Source organism: Centruroides sculpturatus, unplaced genomic scaffold (genome assembly GCF_000671375.1).
Source record: "Centruroides sculpturatus isolate CEXI.00-Female unplaced genomic scaffold, Cexi_2.0 scaffold58, whole genome shotgun sequence".
In the NCBI taxonomy this organism is placed as follows: Eukaryota; Metazoa; Arthropoda; class Arachnida; order Scorpiones; family Buthidae; genus Centruroides; species Centruroides sculpturatus.
In genome coordinates, this window is record NW_019384407.1 from 1,264,050 (window position 1) to 1,288,870 (window position 24,821).

General features: G+C 30.6%; 2 protein-coding genes across 2 annotated transcripts in view; both read right to left on the reverse strand.

The window, feature by feature from the left end:
* Positions 1 to 1,344: 1,344 nt before the first annotated feature.
* Positions 1,345 to 8,222, reverse strand: LOC111618902 (saccharopine dehydrogenase-like oxidoreductase). Its single transcript, XM_023360528.1, has 13 exons — positions 8,042 to 8,222; positions 6,749 to 6,858; positions 5,672 to 5,752; positions 5,454 to 5,583; positions 5,253 to 5,302; positions 5,008 to 5,147; positions 2,756 to 2,873; positions 2,654 to 2,674; positions 2,558 to 2,620; positions 1,884 to 1,940; positions 1,695 to 1,809; positions 1,542 to 1,623; positions 1,345 to 1,478 (listed from the first exon to the last, which is right to left on the reverse strand). Exons 1-13 carry the CDS (start codon positions 8,220 to 8,222, stop codon positions 1,382 to 1,384), a joined length of 1,245 nt encoding a protein of 414 aa, XP_023216296.1. The 3' UTR covers positions 1,345 to 1,381.
* Positions 8,223 to 12,185: 3,963 nt separating this feature from the next.
* The window catches only part of LOC111618903 (mitogen-activated protein kinase-binding protein 1-like), a 29,018-nt gene continuing 16,382 nt past the window's right edge, over positions 12,186 to 24,821 (reverse strand). Inside the window, exons 15-28 of the mRNA XM_023360529.1 lie at positions 24,594 to 24,759; positions 23,468 to 23,627; positions 23,353 to 23,399; positions 23,199 to 23,273; positions 22,886 to 23,109; positions 22,691 to 22,794; positions 20,982 to 21,243; positions 19,693 to 19,735; positions 18,025 to 18,099; positions 17,845 to 17,947; positions 17,680 to 17,772; positions 13,134 to 13,835; positions 12,989 to 13,065; positions 12,186 to 12,909 (exon numbers count right to left, since the gene is read on the reverse strand). Coding sequence (XP_023216297.1) covers positions 12,592 to 12,909; positions 12,989 to 13,065; positions 13,134 to 13,835; positions 17,680 to 17,772; positions 17,845 to 17,947; positions 18,025 to 18,099; positions 19,693 to 19,735; positions 20,982 to 21,243; positions 22,691 to 22,794; positions 22,886 to 23,109; positions 23,199 to 23,273; positions 23,353 to 23,399; positions 23,468 to 23,627; positions 24,594 to 24,759 — 2,449 coding nt within the window. The 3' untranslated portion in view covers positions 12,186 to 12,591. The remainder of the gene's footprint in view (positions 12,910 to 12,988; positions 13,066 to 13,133; positions 13,836 to 17,679; positions 17,773 to 17,844; positions 17,948 to 18,024; positions 18,100 to 19,692; positions 19,736 to 20,981; positions 21,244 to 22,690; positions 22,795 to 22,885; positions 23,110 to 23,198; positions 23,274 to 23,352; positions 23,400 to 23,467; positions 23,628 to 24,593; positions 24,760 to 24,821) is intronic.

A 24,821-nucleotide genomic window follows, 5' to 3' on the forward strand; every position in this document is an offset into this window, starting at 1 on the left:
CCGAATTTGACGTATTCTAAAGCAGACGTATACCGAGGTACCACTGTACTTAACTTTTTTCGAACTTAACATGCGAGCTAATAGTGTTCATAAATAGTTACTTCAAGCTAATCATATACGTGACCAATCTACACACTGGTAGATTGGTACAAAACTTTTTCCGGGAAGTTGAAGAATTTTAAATCTTTCATCTACTAACCAAAAGACAAATAAGACAAATGTCTATAGCCCGTAATTCGGAAAGGCCCAGCTTCTTATATATATTTTTTGTATATTCATTCAGAAACTTTTTTTATTATATAATTAATATTGTATTAGTGCTTATATTCTCTATTATTAGTAAAAGTTTTAAATGACATTATTTAAGATTTCTTTAGAAGCAACTTATTTAAATGGGGCCCAATTTAAATTTTGTCTAGGGCCCGCAAGAGGGTTAATCGACACCGCTCCCACAAGCAAAACATGCAACCTGACAACAAAGACTTTACATGCTTGTTTCATGTCTCTCACGCCTGTGAGAGACATGGAACAAGCATGTAAAGAATTGGATGCCTCTCAAACCTGTGAGAGACATCCAATTCTTATTCTACTGTCACTGAAATTTCTACGTTTTCTTTTCGGACAGATGTAACCTTGACCAAGAGATGAAGATACAACCTGGCACCAAGATCACTTTATATGTTTGGTGCCTATTGTCAAGAAACGCGCGAGTTGATGTACTGACTTGTACTGAACAATTGTTTTATTTTTCTTTCCGATTTGCCTTCACCATCTATTTATTCGTGTGGACAGAGCAGTTGCTGCTATGGCACTGTCGCAAATGACGTCACGATTCACGGACAGACACGCGGAACAAACTCGCGAGTGGTGTGCTTGGTGCCACCAATTTCCACAGCCATTTGACATTAAACAGTCGCCTGTCTGCACGAATGTTTCCCGACCAAGCGTCGTCACCGTCCAATGATTGGAATTGACAGCTATGGTCAATACACGGGAGGTACTAAGGTACTAGTTTAATGCCCCAGTTAATTGCCTTTTTTTGCTCATAAAATAATGCATCACCGTATGAAAGTCCCTTACATTTCCCACTGAGAGAGAATCCTGTATACAATATATACTATTTACAGGGTGATGCAAGACATATTTTATTAAACTTGACTTTTGGATGTATACAATCAATGGCCAGGAATTTTCTTATGGACTGTGCATTATTGAAGGATAACATATACAAAATGTACTGTAACGTATACATTATTTCTGCTCTGTAAATTTAATATACTATAGAACATTGAAGAAAATATTAAACCATTTTATTTCACCAGAGATAATTTTTATTTATATTTTCTATTGAATTGGAATAGCACAGTGAAACAGTCTGTGATTATTTCTCTATAATACTAAACTCCATTCCTGACTTTTGTAACCGTTCTAATAGAGAAGTATCTTCAAAAGCAGCTGCCGGAGTTAAGACACCACCACTAAAAATAAACTTACAGAAATTAAAAGATAAAAAGTAAATTTAAATTATATTGTCTTCTTACCTTCCGGGCATTTTCTCATTTTCTTTCAAACACACAACACCAGCATTGACTAAACAGAGTGATGTAGTAATGTATACTGGATCTATAAAAAAAAAACAACAATGTAATTGAAATTCAATATTAAATTTTAAAAGAACAAAAGTAAACACTAACCAGATGCAGTTAAAATTACTTTCATATTCTTATTGGGTGGTTCTGTATGTTGTTTGTTAACATCCAGTTTATCCTTCCATCCTTCAGCCCAAAACACAGTAGTGAAGGATGCTTCCTTAATGTATTACAATAAGAGGATATTTAGAAAGACGTTATAGTAAAAAAAATATATTAAACGAAATGAATTACTTCTTTTCTTGTTGGACCATCTTTTTTAAAAATCCCAAAAGAAAACAATTGTGGATACTGAAATTTTTTTTAAGTAAAATTAAATTGATTAGAATTAAATTCATTTAAATATTCATTCTTAAAATGGGATATTGATAGTCAAAATGTTATTATTTCTCATAATTAATATGGCTATAATATAATCATTTGTACTAATGGTAGGTGATTATTAAATAATTACAAAATGCTACTTAATTAGAATAAAGTCGTTTAACTAGCTTAATAAAAACTAAGTAGATTATACAATTACAAATTACCAATTAATAATAAACATAATTATTCTAGGGTATCAAATAAATTCTTTCATCCTAGTGTCTTTACATTTAATTTGTTGAATCATGCATTATGATTTTAGATATACAGTCGACCCCCCCCCTATAACACTGTTGATTATTCCGTTTTATATGAATTCCATGTTGTACGAGTCACTTAGATTTTACAAATACGTGTGCCGGGTTGCGAAAGGCTCATGTATTTGTAAAATCTAATTGACTCGTACAACATGGAATTCATATAAAACGGAATAATCAACAGTGTTATAGGGGTATCGACTTATAGTTTACTGTATAAATGAATGTTTAACACTATAAATTTTTTTAACTATCGTATTTTGTATAAAATTTTATATTACTTACAGAAATCAAGAGTTTTCTGCCATACTTGAAACGTGAAATAATAAAAAGTATCATTATCCCCAATATAAGAGAAAATACCTCAAATAATGATAATACAATATACGTTTGTATCTGTACCTGAATATGAAATTGGTTATATTATATGAAGTTTTAAAATCTTCATCAAATTTTATTAATTAAAATTAAGATATTAATTACCGGTCTTTCGTTTTTATAATTGTAATTAAAAAGTTGACTTCGGATTGTGACTGTTTTATCACCTCCAGGAAAGGGTCCGCACCATTTATTTATAATGTCACTTTTAAAGACAAAAGGTCTGAAAAAAAATATTAAAAAAAATGAAATTTATTGGAAAGTAAGTGATAAATTTTATACTGAATAATTACTACGTATTATTACTTATTATTATTATTATATTGAAAGTAATAAGATTTGTTCATCAAACTTTCGGGCCCACCAGAGCGGTCTTCGTACCCTGAACACTGGGAGTTCGGTTGTGGGTTCGATCCTCGCTCGGACGAGTTGACCACATGAAGTTTTCCGGGTTTTCTCCACGTCTGTAACACCTAAATAGGGGCCCTTAAAAAGTCCTACCTGAAGGCAAATCGCCTCTAACTTGTAAGTGTTGCGTTGCCATAACCAAACAATACTCACGAGAAAAAATTTATAGGTGTTAGAAGGTGGGAAACGAGGTGGTCGTGCCATTGGTGCATTCCGACCAATCCACAGTCCCGAGAATTTGAGAACTTCTGGTGCGAAATGAAACTTGACCTATATGGCCAAATTTTTTCATATCCTTTTTTCTTATTTTCCAAGCATATATTACTTTCCCGGGCGTTATATATAACAGAGGAAAAGTTTGGCGATACGTCAAAAACTGACTCCCCCCCAAGATATTTTGTTAAAACAGGGTAATTTCTGTATGTATGAATGTATGAATGTTATTGGGTGTGGGGGAACGATTTTGTCCATCCTCTTTGAAGCTTAATAACTCCCGTGCTTTTTGTCAAAATTTTCTGAAATTTTGCAGGGAGGTTTGTTTATTAAGGGGTTGATACTGTTAAATTTTGATAATTAAAGATCGAAGGGGTGGGAAAGATAAAGGGGTCGTGTGTATCTCCAGTATGGTCGGATTTAATGACGATTTTATTCGTTATTACCATTTACAATTTCTTTTATAAAACCCATTCCTAACCACAAAATTAAGTTTTTTTGTCATTTTATAATATTTAAAAAAACTTTTTTTATATTTTTAAATAAAATATCAATAGATGGCGTCAACAAATGTTGCCGGGAAAGTTCAGCAACTCGTTGCTGAAATATTTAGCTATTTATTACTTTAGTAGTCTATATAACTTTTTAATATACCACAAAGAACTCCGGTCAACGTGGCTTTGCTTTTACAGTAACACATTTTCGGATGCCATCTTACCCATCGACTACCCCTTTTCTCTTATCACATACAATATGGCTGGGTTTCGAGGTTAAAACATTGGGTTACAAGTAGCAGATTAAGATATTTGCAGTGTTCTATCGAGGCCTCGGTTCTATTCCATGGAGCTATAATACTGGAGCGACAGCCCCTGAAAAATCAAGTGGAGCCAGTACAGTCGACCCCCTATAACACTGTTGATTTTTCCGTTTTATATGAATTCCATGTTGTACGAGTCATTTAGATTTTACAAATACGTGAGCCGTTCACAGCCCGGCACACGTATTTGTAAAATCTAAGTGACTCGTACAACATGGAATTCATATAAAACGGAAAAATCAACAGTGTTATAGGGGGTCGACTGTANAATACAGTCGACCCCCGTATAAGATCATTGATTATTCCGTTTTATATGAATTCCATGTTGTACGAGTCACTTAAATTTTACAAATACGTGAGCCGTTCACAGCCCGGTACATGTATTTGTAAAATCTAAGTGACTCGTACAACATGGACTTCATATAAAACGGAATAATTAATGATCTTATAGGGGGATCGACTGTAATTATGATGATGTGATGCTAATGATAATTCGACTATTTATGCAATATTTAAAAGAAGAATTTCAAAGTAACGTAGTAGTATTATTTGCCGTGTCATGTCGTAAATGTAATGCACGTGGACTTCAACCTGTACCAAATACTGCAGAAAATGAAAATCTTATTAATAATATTTAGGCTTTCAGCTTAAGAAAACATGTTTATTTGTATTAATTCTCAATATAACGATTGTTACTTATACATGACAGTGCTGAACAGTCGACCCCACTATGACTGTTGATAATTTCGTTTTATATGAATTCCATGTTGTACGAGTCACTTAGATTTTACAAATACGTGAGCCGTTCATAGCCCGGCACACGTATTTGTAAAATCTAAGTGACTCGTACAACACGGGATTCATATAAAACGAAATAATCAACAGTGTTATAGGGGTGTCGACTGTATTATCATCATACCTTTTTGATAGAGGATGTGAGAATTGTGGCCTTTTCTTAAAAATAGTCTTATTTAATTGTTTTCTAACTTTTTTAGCTTTATTCAAAGTCGTTATTCCATAAACAGCAGAGTTCCATGTTCCTGAATTAAAAGTTGTATCCTAAAAATTATTATATATACCTTTAAAATCTCTACATTTATTTTACATATGTAAATTAAATTTAGAAATTGTGTTAACTACATATAAAAGTAAAGAAATATTCACCATTAGTCTTTTATTAAGTTGCAGATATGTTTCTACAGAATTAAGATCACCTGAAATAAGAAAAATTGATAATCAAGATGAAAGATTTTCTTTTCATAAATACACATTAATAAAATGAATATTGATATTTAAATGTTGTATATTTATATATAAAATGATTTAAGTTAAAATTATATTCAATTAGATTATATATATAAATACCTGGAAATATTTTTTTAACTAGAGATACTCCCAAATCACAAGGAATGCTACTAAATCCACATGCTCCAATTATATAAATTCCTTTTTGAATTGCTTCTTCATGATATTTCAATTGCATCCCTTCAAGAAACTAAAAGCTCTAGTGTTTAATAAACCATTTCCATAATAATAATAATAATAATAATAAATAAACTATTAATTCATAACATTAGATTTACCTGTGGTTCTGCACTAAAATCCAAATGATGAGTTTCAGCAGCCAGGCATGCTTTAATGACACTTTCTCCATATAAATAGTACTAAATTTCATTTTAAAAAAGGATTTAACTGACATTAACACAATAATCTATAACGTAGATTTAAATTTAAACCCGTCAGATTATAATCACGGATAATGTTATCAATCGGATTATGTTATCGGTCGGATATTGTTATCTTAATCAATCAGTCCGTAAACATTCTATGTATAATTAGTTAAAAGGAATCCGCTTAGTATAAGTCAAACTTCGGCTATTGTTATCAATTGTGATAATTACACTCGGGGACAAACTATAAGAATTCTTAGAAAATACGTGTACTTGTAAAGATCTTTACTTGAAACTTACACTGGGAAATGAACATTCCTGCTGTGATTTTTCTACTTTAATTCTGTTGAATATGAATAAGTAATGCTGTATTAAGTGTACATTTTGTGATAAATATAAATTGTACACATTTATAAATTGAGTTCAATAATAATAATAATAATTTTTTTCTTCGGTTTAATGTTATCGTCAGCCTGTTATTGTTATCAAAAGTTGCGAGTCCCAAAGTGATCATAATAAGCGAATTTCGCTGTATTACGCACGATAGTTATCATGTATATATATAAATTAAGTAATTAATTTTTGTTTTTATGATATAGTTTACATTGATTAGCCTTGCGGTAGGTTTTTAAACACATTTGCACTTCAGATTATTGATTAAAATATTTATTTCAATTTTAATATACAGTGATACCTTTCCATTATTTCTAATAGAGAAAATTGATTCAGACTTTAACGACTTCCAGGAATGAACTAAATTAGAAGCATGAGATGCCACTGTATGTGTCAAATATATATATATATATATATAGGAAGGCTCAGAGCAGAACTCGAACCCGCATCCCCTGCTTACCACGCATATGATTACTAATTATGCTATCCAGAAGTAATAATTCTATACGGTAAGCAGATGATGGAGGATATTCAAGTCCCTCTCCGGGCCATCTCTTTTACCAAATACTCTAAAAAATTCTCGTGATTAAAACTTACTGGTCCTACACAATTTAAAAGAACTTTGGTCTTCTTACACATTTCTAACAGTGAATTTTCATCACTAACATCAGCAATAATAATGGGTATATCTGCATTTATCGTTTTACCTACAAGGACAAAGGTTTAATTAATTAATATAAAGGGCTCATTAAAAATAAATAAATAGCAGCTAGTAATTTAGGAAACAATTTGTAAAAAATTAATTAATATAAATCATTATAAATGTGTTTTTTTCTTCCTTCAAAAATTGTTTATTGTTTACGGAAATTTCGTTATGTGAAGGAAGGAAAAATGATTTCAAGGACAAAGTAACTAATTATTACTTCCAATTAAAATGGCTGAAGGTATTTTACATTAAAAATACATGGTAGAAACTAAAAGGTCTTTCATACCTCTGTATAATCAACAAGAACAGTTCCTTTTCAGATAGAGGCAACAACTTTTTTTATTTTATTTATTTAACAAAAGACAACAGCCGTACACAATGTGTTTTAGCCGGCGGAAGAAGAAGGGAAGGAAAGAGGGGAATGAAAGGAGGAGGGCGAAAGAGATAGAAAGAAGAGCTGTGTTGTGTGTATCATGGAGGTGAGAGAGACCACAAGGGCTTTGCTGAGGGATATGAATGAAAGTACCGCTGTTATTAAGTTAAAGTTGTTATTGTTAAAGCTATTCGTAATGTTCGTGTATCTATTGTAATGGAAAATTAAGTGGATTGGTGTTTGATCCTCGTGCAGTGTGGCCCGTCCCCTATGCAGATATTGCCGTTGCCTGTAAGAAATTGAGAGAGAGTAAAGTGACGAAAAGTCGCAATAGTGTCAACTCTGGTAATAAGTGTGTAGGTGCATCTACCATAGTGTCGTGGTCTCAATTGTCTTGCAAGAGAATGGTAATTTGTTTTTTGACGCGTACGTCGAGGTAAGAAGTGGGAATATAACTGAAAGTGACTGTAGACTTAGCAGCCGATTTGGCAAGACCCATTGAAAATCTACTCTAATGTTGTTATATTAAGTGCCTGAGGATGTGATTTAAGAGATGCACAAGTTTAATACGGCTACCCTATCATCCCGGCATGTGCGCTAGTATGAAAAAATGTCTTTTGTCCTGTCTACATATAATATGGATCAAACTAGTATAACCCGAGCAATTGAACAGTGTGGACCTAATTTGAGCACACTTGAGTAAGCTCTTGTATATTACGAATTACTTGTTAAAGATTAAAACAAATACAGTAAAACCTGTGTAAATCTATACAGTATATATATTATTGATAAGATTTGTCTCTATACATACCGACAGACTGCAGATACTTTCTTGACTTTTCCATTACAGATTTTAACTTGTTTTCGTTTCTAGCGGCTAAAGCAAATTTCACGTTTTCGGCTTTAGAGATTCGCGTTAATTCTTCGAACACATATTGACCCGTAAAACCCGTAGCACCAAAAACAATTATATCAAATTCACGTGAAGACATCTTCACACCCGAACGACAAATACCAGATTTTGCAGAAGCAAGGCCGATTGCGTACCAGAAGCGTCAATTTACCTCACTAATATTTCATTGTTTCAGTAGTGCCGATGATAAGTGGGACATCCTGTATGTGTGTATATGTATATAATATATATATATATAGAGAGAGAGAGAGAGGAAAAAAAGGGGCATCGTGCATTACTGAAGGATGTTCAAAGGTTGGATCAACGATCCCACAAGATGGCTCTGGTTACACCCGGGGGGGGGCTAACTTGAAAACAAGGAATGGGGGTTTTGGTCAACATACCAAGAAATCGCATTAGTCGTTCATTAATTTCTTTTATATTTTCAGAATAGGCTAGAAGTCGCGAATTTTCTTTTGGGGATTAGGAAAAGGGCATCCGAGACGAAGAGGGTGGGCACGGGCCCCAAGTACCCTCTGTTTATATATATATATATATTTTTTTTTCATGATTTTATGTAATGAAATATAATAATTGGGGTTTTTTTTAATACAGGGAAACACCGGAAATGGATGTTGGTAATTTCAGTGGTTTGTTTATTGTTGATTAATTAATTAAGTTATGGCAACGCGATCTGCCTAGGGGATGCCTTCTGGGTAGTCTTTTTAAAGGTAATTGGCCCTTATTCAGGCATTACAGACGTGGAGAAAACCCGGAAAACTCCACGTAGCCAGTCCTTCTGGCGAGGCGCGAGCCCACGAACAAACTCCAAGTGTTCAGGGAATGGAACCGATTGGCCAATGGTGGGCCGATTTCAACGGTAATTGCGTTGTTCTAACATTCATTCGGAATTCGTAATTTCTTAATTTTAATGTATGATTAAGGGTTTTTTTTTATTTTGGTTTAAATGTACTGATTGTGTAAATTATATTTTGAATCGTTGTGTTTCTTTGTGACTTGAACTTGAATTTCGGTGGTTTTGTTTAAAACTCTTTCCGCTTTGTGGACACTAAGAGTGCCACTTTCAGCAAGCCCATTAAGGGTCATACCTCCCCATTGTGAGCCAGGCCCACAATGGGGCGGCTGGGTGATGAGAGACGGGGCCCGACATATCTGGACAGAGCACCCCCGAAAAATTCCTGGGGATTTTTCGACCCGTTCGGATTCGATTCTGGGTCCTCCAAAGCGGTACGCTGCCACCTTGACCGCTTGGCCATCCGGCCGCTGAATTTCGGTGTTACAGGAGTTTAGGGATCCCTCAGTGACCAAGCGGTTCCGTTCCCTGAAAATCAGGTCGTGTTTTCGGCAGGAGAGACTGGCCATGTGGAGTTTTCCAGGTTTTCTCCACGTCTGTAACACCTAAATAAGAGCCAGTTACCCTTAAAAAGTCCTCCTGGAAGGCATTTCCCTAGGCGATCGCCTAAGTGTTGCGTTACCATAACTAAGCAAAGTAACTTATAACAATGAATAAATTATACAATTTTTAAGCAATTATTCACTCTCAAAACAAGGAAAATTTATTCTATACAATCAATTATTTTCAAATTATTAATCACTTACGAAGGCCAGCCGGATGACTGTCCAAGGCAGTTCAGATCTGAAATTATCTATTTATTATTTTCTAAGGGTACAATCGTTTCGAAATTATCATCCGACGCCATTAAAGAATTAAAGCTACTTACAGATTTTCTTCATATAAATGAATAATGAATAATAATACCTATAGAATCGAAGGACCGTGTTTCACACGAAGTATATTTGTTAATGGAGGGTTAAAATTGATACCAGTGACTCAGAATGATTCTACTTACATTCATGTATGTGATTTCTTCATTTAAGGTTGTCAGGCATTAAATTCGAGGAATGAAAGAAAATTCTGGCTAAGGTCCTGAAATTATGAGAGAATTTTATTATTCATTGTCACTGGCCAGATTGAAGCTGGTGTTTCCAATTCAAAAACAACGTTGAACAAGTTCAAACTAAAATGAAATTATCTTCCAAAATATTGCAAATTGAAGAATAAATACAGTCGACCCCCTTATAACACTGTTGATTATTCTGTTTTATATGAGTTCCATGTTGTACGAGTCACTTAGATTTTACAAATACGTGTGCCGGGCTGTGAACGGCTCACATATTTGTAAAATGTAAGTGACAATTGCAATTAACTCTGCTCACTAGAAGTAATAGTAAATGGTAAAATTGCTGTTGTTCAGGTTTCCCCTAAGAAGGCAAAAATGTGTTTGACAGCCAAAAATTACATGTTGACGTAATTTGTTACATTTTTAAAAACATTCCCGCATGTAAGTAATACAAAGTTTCTTAATTTTTTGATTTCTTCCACCCGTAGAGAATTCTTTTAGCTTCAGGTGACTGTAAAAAATCTTTTATTAATACTATTGGAGTTTAAACAAGACTTCAAATGGCATCTTGGGGCAAAATGGTGTTATTTTGTTGTCTCTCTTTTGTCACTGAATGACATTACTGCAGATATTTGTATTCTGTTTTGGATATGTGTGATCTGTCAATAATCGGCAATTGCTCGTGCGCTGATGAAAATGGGAACTATGAAGTTCACAGCAATTTTGCATTATGTCTTCAAGAAAATAAATTTCTATAGAATAAATAAAAAATCCTGTAATAAACCTTAAATATTGTTTCATTGCTAATTTGTTGTATTTTTAATCTTTGATTTATGACTGTATGCAAGTGTGTTCATCATCTGGAACTTAAAAATCTCCATTCAATTTTAATTCTAAAATAAACAGAAAAAATCCTTTGTTAGAAAACAGCTGCTACATACACTCAAGTAATATTTAAGATGACTTGTTTTTTTTACAACTTAGACATTTGAATGTGTGTAGGCAATGGTCACTTGTTCCAACTTTATCCTGCAATTAAAACAGGAAAAAAAAATTTGAATTCAACGTTTGATGACTTGTTTGTAACATGTATGATTGTGAAGCTTCAGAAGTGGGCCTAAAATTTGTGCAAAAAAAAGAAAATTTTTTCTAATTTTTGTATAGAAGAAAATAATAATAATAATAATAATAATTATTTTATATTGTAAAAAGAAACCATCCAACGCAAAATGAATATTTTATGCCCATATAAAGACATATCTGTAGAAATTTCTAAATAAATAAATAAATAAATTTCTCAGAATGAAACAATAGATGAATTTGAGTGCTTAGATCGAACATCTTCAATAGGAATCAAATCGTCAGTCGAAGTTGACTCATCCCACGATCTGGGCTCCGATCTCATTACAATTCGTTACGAGGAGGGGGACCAATTAGAGAGCAGGGGCAAGTCGACATCGACCTATCGGAATGTTCGGTCTGGGACCCAAAAGAAACTTATAAAAACCACGCAAAAAAAGGATGTGACATTCTTAGTTCGGTGTGCTCCGCTCCTGGATTTTTCCTGCGGTTCAACAACGGAAACTTGGTCATCGTTCCATAAGAAGTTTTCGCCATCCCGTCCCGGCAAGTTTCGCCAAGTGTAACCTGCTACAAGAATCACCCCTTCAAGTAGTGCTGTGTGCCCCGGAGCCTACGTTTTCCTCATCATCTTCACCAGAAGGAGAGAAGATCGTCGAAACGATTGAACTTTATTTACAAACTGATTCACTCTTCGGATAGGCCTTATGCCGAAGTAAAACAGTAGTTGTAAGCAAAATTTTTATACTTAATAAACTGTTTGCGATGGAGAACCTGTCTCAATAGGTTTTTCCACTCCCACACAACAGTGCTGACCGTTCAATTGTCATGACACTTTCTCCCCAATCGGCAAACCTCACATGATTGAGCTTATTTCAATATGGAACAGTTTTTGTATGTTGTTTAATTGAAAAAGTCTAATAATAAAATATTATTCGTCAAAATTTTAAAATTCTGTAGATAAATCAGAAAGGACAATTGAAGTCTGGAACCAGTGTTCCATATGGATATTTTCGGAATGTACTCTACTACCACATAAAAATAGAATTGGATATACGATATTTGAGAATACAAATACATTTCAAAAATATTTTATTGTCAATCAACTACAGAAATTTCTACAATATTGAAAAAAGAAGACACTTTTCATTACAAATCTATGTACATACTTTCTGTCCAAAAAGTAATATTGGCACTTTGTATAATTACCTCAAACAAATACTGATTTTCAATTCTGGAGAAAGTTGAATATAATTTTCCCAAAGAAAAAGGAGGAATGTTTGAATTAAATATCACTAATTGTAGGTAACATGATCATACTCAAATGTTCAAATCACAGAGAGAAATAGGAGATGGATAACTTACCCACAATTGAATTTCACAATTGAAACAAAATGGCCTTATATATCATATTGTGAAAAAAATCAAAACAAAAAATAATAATAATAATAATGTAATATATTTCTATTAACTAGATTTCTGGCCACTGTTGCCAATTCGTTGCTCAACCAAACTGAGGAGTTTATCGGAGTACTCTTGTAACAGGAGAATAGCGTTAAACGGCTCCTGCTGGATTGCCGGACTACTTAGTCTTTCGTCCGAACTTTGACTAGAAGTTCTAAAGGAATTCTGATAGCTTAATTCTAGCGTTTTCGAGGACGACGACCACATCGGAAAGGGAGGAATGGCGGGTCGTAGATTCTGCTGAGCTTGCCACACTCCCTGTGCCAGAATAGTGGTCATGGCGGACTTTTCACTCGAAGAAATAGTAGTATCCATAGATAACTGGGGAAGAAAACAGATTATTATTTTATTTTTATGTATATTAAAATATATTAGGTTAATGATAGTTCAAATGCCTTACCCTCTGGAATACTTGCATGGAGTACATTGTTACTTCTTTCAGTTCCTCTGCTATTTTCTCACACAATTCTTGTGTCACTAAGATGTAAATTTATTAAAGAAAAAAAATTCAAATTTAATTTAAACAGTTAATAAAGTATACTTACGTGGTACTGATGAAACATCCAATGATCGCACTGTTGCCGAATTAGTCCTTACATAATTGCTATCCATAGCATTGTTAATTGTCTGCTTTTTCCTATTGGAAACATCTAACTTGTCGAGAATCAGTCTTCCCGAGGAATGCCTTCTTTCTTGATGAGCTTTGGTTATATCCCATTCACTTTTCGAATGGGATAATATACCACTATTTTCATATTTGGTTTCACTGGAAGGGAGCTTATTTTTGGTTACTTCTCCGATCACAAGGCTTTTCTGTCGAGGTAGGGGTGAAGGAGTGGGAGGAAGACTTCTTTTAACCTCTATCGGAGAATTATCCGAAGAGGAAGAATCTGATGATGATTTGGAAATATTTAAATTACTAACACATTTATTAGATGGGAAGGTGGAAGAATTGACTTTGATTGAAGTGATTATGTTGGATGATGATGATGCTCTAACTAATGGATTATAATTAGTCCTTGATATGACTTTCTCTCTCATATATGTTTTTGATCCCACAGGTTGTAATTTTGGAGAAATGGGTTGGAGAGAACTCATACTTGCGCTTCTTGACAATTTTCTGTTCGAAATAGTAGTGGTGACAGTTTGCATTGATTTCACTTTTTTTCTTTGATTATGAGGTTTGGAGATTTCTTTGGTTGTTTTAGTATCCATTTGGTCCCATAATGGTGCAGATATTTTAGGAGCTGCAAGACGGTAAATAATAATTAATCACATCACAGTCTAAAATATTTTTCAATAACATTATTATGTTGGTCTTTTGGTTTAGATAGATTCAATTAAAATATAACAGCTGTTTCATTACTTTATGCTTTAAGTTTATAGAATTTGAAATTCATACAAAAATATGATAAATAATTAAATTAGAAACTGGGAAAGATATATTATGAAAACACAACTTAAAAAGTTTTTAAATCTTATGTTTGCATTAAAAATTTAATTGAAGATCTGACTGGAGTTAGAGATAAGAATGCACAGGCGAGGACTATCATCTAATTTTCTTAATCTTTTTGTTTTTTTCTTAGCAATTTTTATTTATGACTAAAATCCTTTTAAACAGGGATATCTATTTTTGATTTCATTACAATTCAAAATTACACCCAATAATTTTGTTTTGAGAGGCAACTTCTCTGACAGGTGTCATCAATCTTTTTGTGATTGTAGCAGGCTACTTTTGACATTAATGAAAAACTTAATAAATTTATTAATCTAAGCGAGGTAAATAGGATGTCTAGCAATGTTTAAAATCTACTTAATTTTGAGTAAAAATACTTTAGACAGACAAAAAATAAAAAAAAAAGTTAGATACATTTTTTTGTAATCAATAAAAAGTCAGTGACACAGTTTAATTTGACAGTTCATTTCTGGAAATGCATACAAGAGATTAAAGGAAACAAATACAGAAGTTAAAAAAAATTGCAAAAAGTTTCTAATTATCTTTTTGCTCAAAGATAATAGAGAAATGCCCACAGCAAAACTGTGAAAGCTGCTATCTGCTTTTCTCCTGAAGTTAAGGTAAGCCCTAAATTACGAACATCTCTCGTGTGTTGTGCTTTGGAAGATTTTGTTGCAAAAAAAAAAAATAATAATAAGTTCTAACAGTGAGAACTGATGCTATAAAAACAGATTATGCAGAACTTTGCAAATCTAGCAATGTCAAGAAGTTAACAACAGAATTCAATGTGTGTTTAACAAAGCTTCTAGAAAGAACTCCAGCAAGTAAGGTACTGGGGGAATTTATAAGAAAAATCCTAACACAGTCTCTTGGAAATGCTGATGCTGGAAAAGCCTTCTCTATAAAATATACCTTGTTGAGAATCTACAACAAGACTTGTAGTGCAGAAATCTGTACATTCAGTATTTGCCTAAGAGAGTTCTGTTGGAAAAAAATATATCTAAAGTAATGCATCTTTTCAACAAAAAGAAACTGGTGGCATGTAAGAGAAAAGAGAACAATTAAGCTCATAAAAAGAAAAAAGCAGTGGAAAAGCGTGAAGAACCATTGACAAAAAATAAAGAACTTTTATACATGTTACAAAATGGTTATATTATAATCTTACATAAATGATACTATTACATTAAACATGCACTTAAAAAAATAGCTGACTTGTTTGTAATGTTTATTTTATAAATAATAAGTTACTAATGATTCAGATTCACAACTTTCTCTTTATCCTTAACCTATGAGGTTCTGCAATGAATTACATCCTGCAACATATAGTTTTTATTTCAAAAAGCTGGCAAAGATTCTTGCTCAACTTCCCAGCACTTAAACAGGAGATTAAGGAAAGAAGAAAGGAAGATCAACATAAAATTCAAAAATATTGAAAGCTTAAGAGGAGTAATTTTGTTAAATTACAATAAATTTCTCTAAGTTTGAAAAGCTAAGACACATTACACAGAATTAAAATTGTATGTGGCATCTTTCATGAGGTTTTATTTAAAAATAGGTTTCATGTTGCTATTAATTATAAAAAGACAAAAGGCTTCATTTTGGAAATAGAGGAGTTTATAAAATAATTGCAAATGCCAGTAACAACTAAAATTTTCAATAAATCTGACCCTCTTAAGATATAATACATGACCTTTTAACTATATAAAAAAAAACAGCATTAATGCCCCATATATAGAAATAACTACCAGGTTTCAAAGCTTAGTATTTAGATTTTTGTAAGGGGGCTTCTTTTTTTTACAGTTTTGGATCCTTGAGTATAAGAATGATGAGAGAAAAAAAATTTGAGGTGGTTAAAATCTGGCTGACCACTATACTTTCCCTATGTTATATTCTATAACAGCTAGGAAGTAAAAATTAGAAATTCACTTATAAATAGACATAAGATGATGTCAAAGCATAATAGCAAAATACCAATTATTTGGATTAAAATATTACAGTGTCATTTATTTTCTGTAATATGTTGCTAACCCACAAAGGTTAATCACAAAGTTTTTGCTGTAAGGATTTGTTATATTAAAAATTCCTTTTAATATTGATTATTCTTGGATTTGACAAAAGTGGTTTGAAACAATTGCTTTAAAATAATTTATTTTTCATTTCACTGGGACAGTATTGTAATTTAATCATCTTCAATAGTAAGTAACAGAGTTTATTAGATTACAGCATTCTTGAGTAAAGCAATTTTAAAGTTACGAAAGGTTTTGTGTGCCTACAGGATTAAGGTTGGTGATCGATATGAATTATTCAACTGTTGGCTACTAAAATTTCATCAAATTAAATCAGTTTAGTTTTCAAAAGTGGGTCTCTCGGTCAGTTCAATTGAAAATATCCAAGAATCTTTCTTTTTTTTTCTATAGATTAGTTTTATATTAGTCAGCCAAATTTATAATTTACTTTTGTTGAAAAGCAAAACCTCAGAAGTAAAACAGAAATGGAAATTGTAATTTACTTTTTAAGAATTAAATTTTGAAATACATTCTAAAAGATTGAATAGCAGATATTTAAATGAATGATTAAAAGTAATTTATGATCTTAAAAGTTTTAGAATGATAATCTATATATATAAAAACGAATGTGTGTGTGTGTGCGCGCGCAAGCGCGTCCTTCATGCATTACCACACCATTTATCCGATTGCCGTGAAACTTTGGGAAGTTGTTTAATATACTCCTACGCGAAGGTTTCTGGCATAGTACAATTGCCATGAAGCTTTGAAAAGTTTTTTAATACACTCTGTTTCTGGCATAGTACATTTATCCTACGATAGATGGCACCATCCTACAATAGAGTGTATAAGAGCATTTCATCGTGAGATCGATGGATTTCAAATTGTGAAGACCATTTCCCCCCTCCAAAAAATATCTCTATATACGCATTTGTGAACTGTTATTTACGATATTTGTAATAATTTTTGTTTAATCACTTTATTTCAACTATTTTTTGCTAATTATGTATTTGCTCAAACTTTGTTAAAACCTTAACTGTATCCCGAACAACAACCGAAGTTCTAGAAGGAAATTCGCCTATTTTACCGATCTAGGGATCCCCTTTTCCAAATTTTAATATCATCTAATAATTTAAAAAGACAAATTACAATAAAACGGTTTATTATCCAACTATCAGAAATTTCACAACATGCCAAGGAAGAGAGGAAGGAGCAATTAAATAATTAAAATTATAAAGGATTTAAAAATATATATAAAAATGGGGAATATCGCACTTCTGACAATCGCAGCGAGTGTGTGGGCTAAATTTGGAGAATCCGTGCTTCTTGCATGGACAACTGTATGTGGCCAGCTCACGCGTCCGAAAACCTTCCGATTTATTCGTGTACGCACCAGACGGAAAAACAAAAACTATTGTGTATCCACAAGCACTCCAATAAATAAATAGAATTGAAACAACACTTTGAAATGTTTTCCCGATGAAAATGAATAATGATAATAAGTTTCAATAAAAATGATAAAATGTAAACTGAATTTTTTCATAACGAGTTTGCTTGAATTTCCTTTCTTCTGAGATCACAGCAATGTGCGACGGGTAAGCTAGTCTTATATATTTTCTAAATTCTACTTACTTTTTAACGGAGATGTGGGAAGAATTCTTGATGAAGAAATAATAGAAAGATCATTTAGAGAGGAAGCTCTTCTAATATCCCCTTTCAACCCTTCTGTATATTTAAGATAAATTATTAAGAACAACAGGCTTTGTTTTTTATTTTTAAATAAAATTTGAAACTTGCCTTTTCTCTCTTTAGAAAAAACAGAAAAATGTAATTCTTTATTAGGAATGTTATGAAGATCGCTAATACTTTTGCTCGAACTTAATCCTCCTCTCCATCCCAGCTGAAATTTGAAATCAATTTTGAAACAAATTTATGTTACAAATTAATGCAAAACTTCAAAACTTTTAAAATTTTTACCGTTTCTAATTTCTTTCTTGCTTCTCCAAGTGCCTTATTTAATTCTTCTCTTTTCTTTGACGATAATAAATTACTCTAGCAATAAAAATACATAGAACGTTATTATTAAATATTAACTTGCCAGATACAATGTATAAATATACTCACATTGTCATCTACTAAGCTTAGCAAATTAAATTTGGCTAATATAAATATTTAGTAGATGATGATAGTAATTAAACTAATGATTATCAACATAATTACAGAGTAATTAAAATTCTAACAAATCTGATATATTTTTGTGTAATTAGTTGCATTAGGGATTTTTACAAATTCACTATGTTTAATTCAGATTATTATTAAGCAATATTAAATGTATCTAAGAGCATTGTTAAGAAAAAAATTTCACAATCTATATCTAAATTTCAAATGCATTTAATTAATAATACTTATACACCCCATTATCTAAATCGAATATATTCGTGAAAATATTTAAATATTGAGAAATTTTACCATTATTTCTCATGGAAAAATTTCCAACTTGTATTCAGTCTAACCAAATTTCTCAAGTGACATTAAACATTGCAGGAACCTACTTATTTCAAAATAGCATAATAGTAAACATCACAAACTCCCAATTATATTAATGATATCATTAATAAGTGTTATGTTTATAAGTTATAATGCAACAAATAAGTTAATATATTAGAAATTGTGTATAAATTCCAATTTCTTTAATATTCTGTAACCAGTAATGAAAACATACATTTTACATTAAAGTGTTATTATATAAAAATAAACTTATTGTAATAAACTGTTAAGAATAAGTTTGAGTTTGTTTTAAATATCACTAAATTCCAATAAAAATTTTTAGTACATTTCAAAAGACTTTTTGCACATAAATTATTTTATATTTAAGTTGTTCTTAAGTATTAATGTTTAACATGCAATTTGGGTCATATTAAAGAGAATATTTTATTTAATTTTTGATTATAGATAAAGTGCATATCGAAATCAGTTGCATAGTTTAACAAAAGGAAAGTTAAGTGACAGTTCAGATTACTTTACAGCATTTTAAGAATTAAATCTTAATAAACTAACTTACATATATTAAATTCATTATTTACTGATAAATTTTAATCTCAGTAGACCCTCGATTTAATGGACTAATTTGAAGAAGGTATGTCCACTATTGCTAAAAGTCCATATGCTTTGAAAACATTAACAAACTTAAAATAACTTAAAATGTTATCATCATGTTGTAAATATGAATAAAATAATAATATAATGTACTGTACATTGTACTAACTGACTCAACCATTTTAGAGCATCTCTATTTGTGAATTTAAAAAATGTTTTAAATTTTTCTCCATTAAACTGGGGTCTACTGTAATGTTACTCAACCTTTCTGTCATCACATACTGATAAAATCATGGATAATTTTGTGAACCAAGTAGTTATATGCAACTATTTATTATGATTATTTACTAGAGTTACTATGTGTATTCTGTTATATACAGTAACTCTAGATTACCACTTAAATGTCACTCATTATCAACTGCACTAGCTTTAGTAAGGTCAAATACTTTTCTATGGATCAATGAAATCTTTTTGTGGACCAGCGATTGAAAAACACTAGTCTACTTTATATTCTAAAATGCAATATACAATCTTAGATATCTATCATACCTGATGTTCTAAGTGTGATTGACTGGAATTCATATCATTAGATCTGTTAAAGAAAAAAAAAACAAATACATTACATTACATGAAATTTATGTAAAGTTATTAAATGTAAAATTAATTAAATTACCTAAATCCATTTCCAAAATATGATTTAAAAATCTATGTGGCCAAATAAAATACAAAAAATTGTAAGAGTTACATTAAAAATGCTGACCATTGAAAAACTAATTGATTTGCTATTGATTAAGTGTAATTTATAATTAATAATGGCCATTACACTGCAAAGGATATATTCAATATTAAAATATTTTTACACCTGATTAATAATCTGTCCTGAATTTGACTCAATTGTTATAATTAATGACATCAGAAGCTCATAAATTATAATGGGCCATTAATGAAATAATCTTCAAATGTGTAGAAATCAAATACAACTATGAATTGAGATAAGTACAGTTATGACTTCTAATATTTAAAATTCCATAGAAATCAATAACAGTTTGCTTCCACAACATTCGTAAGAAACTTGTTATATTTACTGCCAGCATACAACAATTTACTGCTTTATTATAGAATGGATTAAATCATAATGTCTTTATGAAGGTCACAACTAATCTGACAGATCTGAATATTGAGAACACTTGATAATAGAAAAATTACAATTAACAAGAAATTTTATATTACTATACAATTTGTCCCAAGTTATGTGAAGTCCAAGTGGCAGTTGTTTACTGTATTTTATGTTCTAAGTGCCTTGGATGCTTAGAATACAAGATGACATGAAAACAGAACATTTTTACACCCTATCTACTTATTTTTGATAAGTTTATAACAAAGGATATTAATTTGTTTGCAATATATTTCAAATTAAATTTCTTTTGTCCTATTACTGATTACACACATACATCAAAATGTTTCAATAAAAACTATACAATGTGATACAAAACAGTGAGGCTGTACCATATAAGATGGTCAGGGGAGAACTCCTAGCATATCATGATATAACTGACAGATTATACTTCAGTACAAGAACTTTAAATCAATCCTGTTGCCAAAGTAGACATGATCATGAGGTTTTAATGCAATTATTAAAAGACGTTTTTAAGCAATAAACTAAGAAAATAATTTTTTTTCCATTATAAAATAGTCTCAATTGATTTCATTAATTGCTGTTTCCTCTAAAAAGCCAATCTTTCAACAATAAAATTTGAAAATTCATTACAACCAATATTCTTTAAAAAGTTTATAATACTATTTGAAAATAAAAATTAAACAATTAAAAATATACTTGCCTTCTAGGAATAGTTTGTAGAGATTTTGCTAAAAATCTAGCAGAAATACTGTATCTTGGCAGAAGAGAGTGACTTTTCTCATCAAAGTCTCTTTCAGTATCTGAATCTGAATTCTTTTCTAAACTTTCATAATTACTTTTCATGAATTGTTCTCTCTGTCCAAGTTTATCTAAATTTTCTGTGCTCATATTTAAAATAGCAAATGTTCTATCGTTATCGACTGGAGTACCTGGTTCATCTTCATCGCTGTGTGTTTCCGGTTCTTTTTTTTTATATATACATAAAAAAAAAAAAAACAGCATTATTATTATACTGAGTAAAAAAATTAAAACATTACAAAACTTTAAAATCTCTTTTTTTTTTTTTTGTTCTGTAGCATGTAGAAATGATCATCTTTTAATTCAAGCTGTTTAGACTATCCCTCAGTTTGAATTCATGAGTGTCTACAGTGTAAGAAATAGTATTTCGTTCCTTGCAAAATAATTTAAATTAATAAAATCATAGTTGTTTTCATTTATTTTAATCCAAGGATATATGTATACAATTTTTGGAATTAGAGCAATACTGATTTTACATAAATAATGGCAATTAAAACTTAAGTTTTCCACTATTGTTCATATTTGTGGTAAGTTTAACTAAAATTTACAATTTGAAAATTAAAATAATTCAAATTCAAAGTGTCATCTGAGTAGTTTAGCATTGTTGCACCACATTTCATTCTAAAATGGATACATGATTTTATTATATCAAATATAATGAAAGTTTAAAAGGGTAATTTTCAGAAATTCATTTGTGGACTATATGAAAATTTAGCTACATATCTGTATTGAGTTAAATTAATTATATGATGAATATCAGATGAAAGAAGAAACTGAATTTGAAATCTAATTTTCAAATGTACTTTATTTACACAAAAATATATAAATGTTAACATTTTTAAATTTATTTTAAATTTTCAATTCAAAATTAATAACCTTAATACAAAATGGAGAAAGAACTGCCTACTTTTAGATCAATTTCTGCAATTTAATTAAAATCAGTTTAATTCTAACCTGAAAACAATGGTTTTCAGATATGACTGGTTACCAAATCAGGCTTTACTGTTTTGTATACTTATATATAAAAAGTTTATTACAAGTACTACATGTAAATATTGAATACATGATATACACAATCAAATTAAATTAAATTAGTAAACTATATAAATATTTTTAATTAAAGTATATTTTATCCTTTATCAATGTCAAATTAATGTCAGAACATTCCAAGATTTTAGAAATTATATAAATGCTTTGATGCTAATTACATATGCCTTAATTCTAACATAAATTTATTTCTTAATGTAGATGGTATGGTTGCTGTATGTTCAAATTCTGTGTATAGTGTATTTACTGTAATATTTTAAGTCCACATAGAATAACTGGTAATAATGTGCACTAAGCAGGAGCTGCAGATTCAAGTTGTGCTCCAGGCCAATCTTTCCTACCAGAATATTCTAATTCAATTTAATTCTTTCAACAAAGAATGGCAGCTTAACTCTATTTCTAGCTAAATTGTTTAATATCTTATTAAATGGCCTTAAATTATATAGACTGTTTGTTTGACCAGTAAAGTTTATTGGGTTGTTTATGTACAGTAATTCAATATTTTTGTATCTTTGTTTTTCATAATAGTTACAAATTAAAATTATAGTAGTATTTTATAATTACCTTGAATATTTATATTTATATTTGGTATAACAGTCAGTTTCTCCAACTTCTTTTGATCTTTCAAATGCATTTGTTCACTGTTTGTTGCACATATTCTAAAGGAGCTAATTCAATTAAAATATTATATTTTAGTAAAAATAATACTTGTTATTTTGGTGATAATTATTATTGTATATTTGATTAAAATCACATTACCTATCATTTATTTCTGAATTATATGATTCAGGATAATATAAAATTTCATCTCCGTCCAGAATTTCAGCATCTGACCGTTCATCTTCGGCTTCCACATCCTCTAATTGTAAACTACTAGTACTACTTGAATCAGTTTGCACACGAGAAGTGTGCAATTCTTGTTTTTCATTAGAAGAATGATGTTTATTTTGATCGTGATATAAATTAACATGTCCATTGGATATCTGAAAATAATATTTAATAATTACTTATTTTAATTGAAATTTGCAACTTACATTTTTCTAAAATGCAAAATTAAATTTTAAAATTTTACCTGCGGAAACTTTTCCATTTGTATTTCTTCAATACTTTCGGGACAAACACGGAAACTACCGTCGTCATTTAAATACTAAATAAAAATTCAATACAATTAATTTTGAGAAAATAGTTTACGTAAATTTGTTTGACCTAAATTTTTAATGACAAACCTGATTTGTATCTTCGTTAAAATCCATATTTTCCACTTGAGAATTTTCTGAAAGTCGTAACTTTAAGTTGAAAATGGAATAGCTGGTATATTAAATTGTTATAATTATAGCCTACCTTGAATATTCGGATATGGTATAACAGAATCTGAATTTAGATAAGATCTAACAACTAAACCTCCTTCATCTAATCTCTGTGCCCATCTTCCTCTGGGCTGTAGTATCTGTTGAGACTGCTGATCTGATTTTGATACATCATTTTTTGATTCATCCAACATCTAAAAAATTGAAATGTTTATTGAAATTATAGATATATTTTCTTCTCTAGAATATAAAGTTATTATTTTTAAACTTCAGATTACCTGTCTTCTACGAATTAATAAGCAATCTTGTACGCATATACTCGTAGGACCGTGTGGAAGTAGAGGCAAAGGGGATGGATTAGTTAAATATGGTGAACTCATCTAAAAATTTCAAATGAATACTTTTAGAAAGCGAAGTTGGAGATATTTGTATATGTTTTTGACGTTTTCAACAGCTTAGATAATAGTTTACTTATCCATAAAAGGCCTGTCAAAATGCATACCGATTGGATTATATGCTTGTGAGCTTGTAGTTTAAATCTAAAATTACTTCAAAACATTTTCTTGCATTAAACTTTGAGTAGAGTTCAAGTTTTTCAGTGAATTTAATTGGCTATTTAACTATAAATTAATTTATTGTAAGCTAACTTCTGTAGTTTATACTTAATGATTATCTAAAAACACATTAAAATCTTTATCTAAAACTAACTTAAAACAAAAATAGGCCTTTAAAAATAAGTATACCAGTTACTGATAATCAGTTACATACGTAAAATAATTATTTTCCTAAATTTCTTTGGATATTAGATTATTTCATCAAGATAAATCTTTGATTCTCCATCTTCTTAGAAGTAGAATTAAAGAAATAATCCAGAATTTTCCACAAAAATACATTTTAAAAAATCGCCAAAAACTCCATAAATTTTTAGAAAAAAAACCACGATAATTTTCAAACAATTTAAATTGAAATTTTCTTAGATGATCCACTGAAGTCGGGATCAAAAAAAAGCAATTTAAACAAAACTTTTTCCATTAAGAAAACCCACAAAAGCTAATTCTTTGCATTAAAAAAAAATAAAAATTTGTAAANATAATGTTAATACACATTTCTATTAAGTATTTAATTTTTCAAAATATATAAGTAATAATTAAGATACAAACCTGTTTTTTTGCCCATGAAGGTAACTGACCCATGCTAAATCTGTACTTAGGAGAAAATTCATCATTTGGTTCAATCAATTGAGAAGGTAAGAAAGGAACTTCACTTTTTTCATCTAGTTTCTCAACCACTTGCACCGGTTTTGTTATTGCAACGGCAGTTTTTCGACTGAAAGTATTAAAAATTTGTTATTTGTCAAATAATATGAATCTTTATTTCATCAAAAAATT

Excerpts from the sequence above, each read along its gene's own strand:
- LOC111618902 (XM_023360528.1), bottom strand. The coding sequence starts at position 8,222 with ATGTCTTCACGTGAATTTGATATAATTGTTTTTGGTGCTACGGGTTTT. Across the intron at positions 6,859-8,041 it reads AAAGTATCTGCAGTCTGTCG|GTAAAACGATAAATGCAGAT; the intron begins GTATGTATAGAG and ends TTGTCCTTGTAG. Across the intron at positions 1,624-1,694 it reads AGTAATTTTAACTGCATCTG|ATCCAGTATACATTACTACA; the intron begins GTTAGTGTTTAC and ends TTTTTTTTATAG.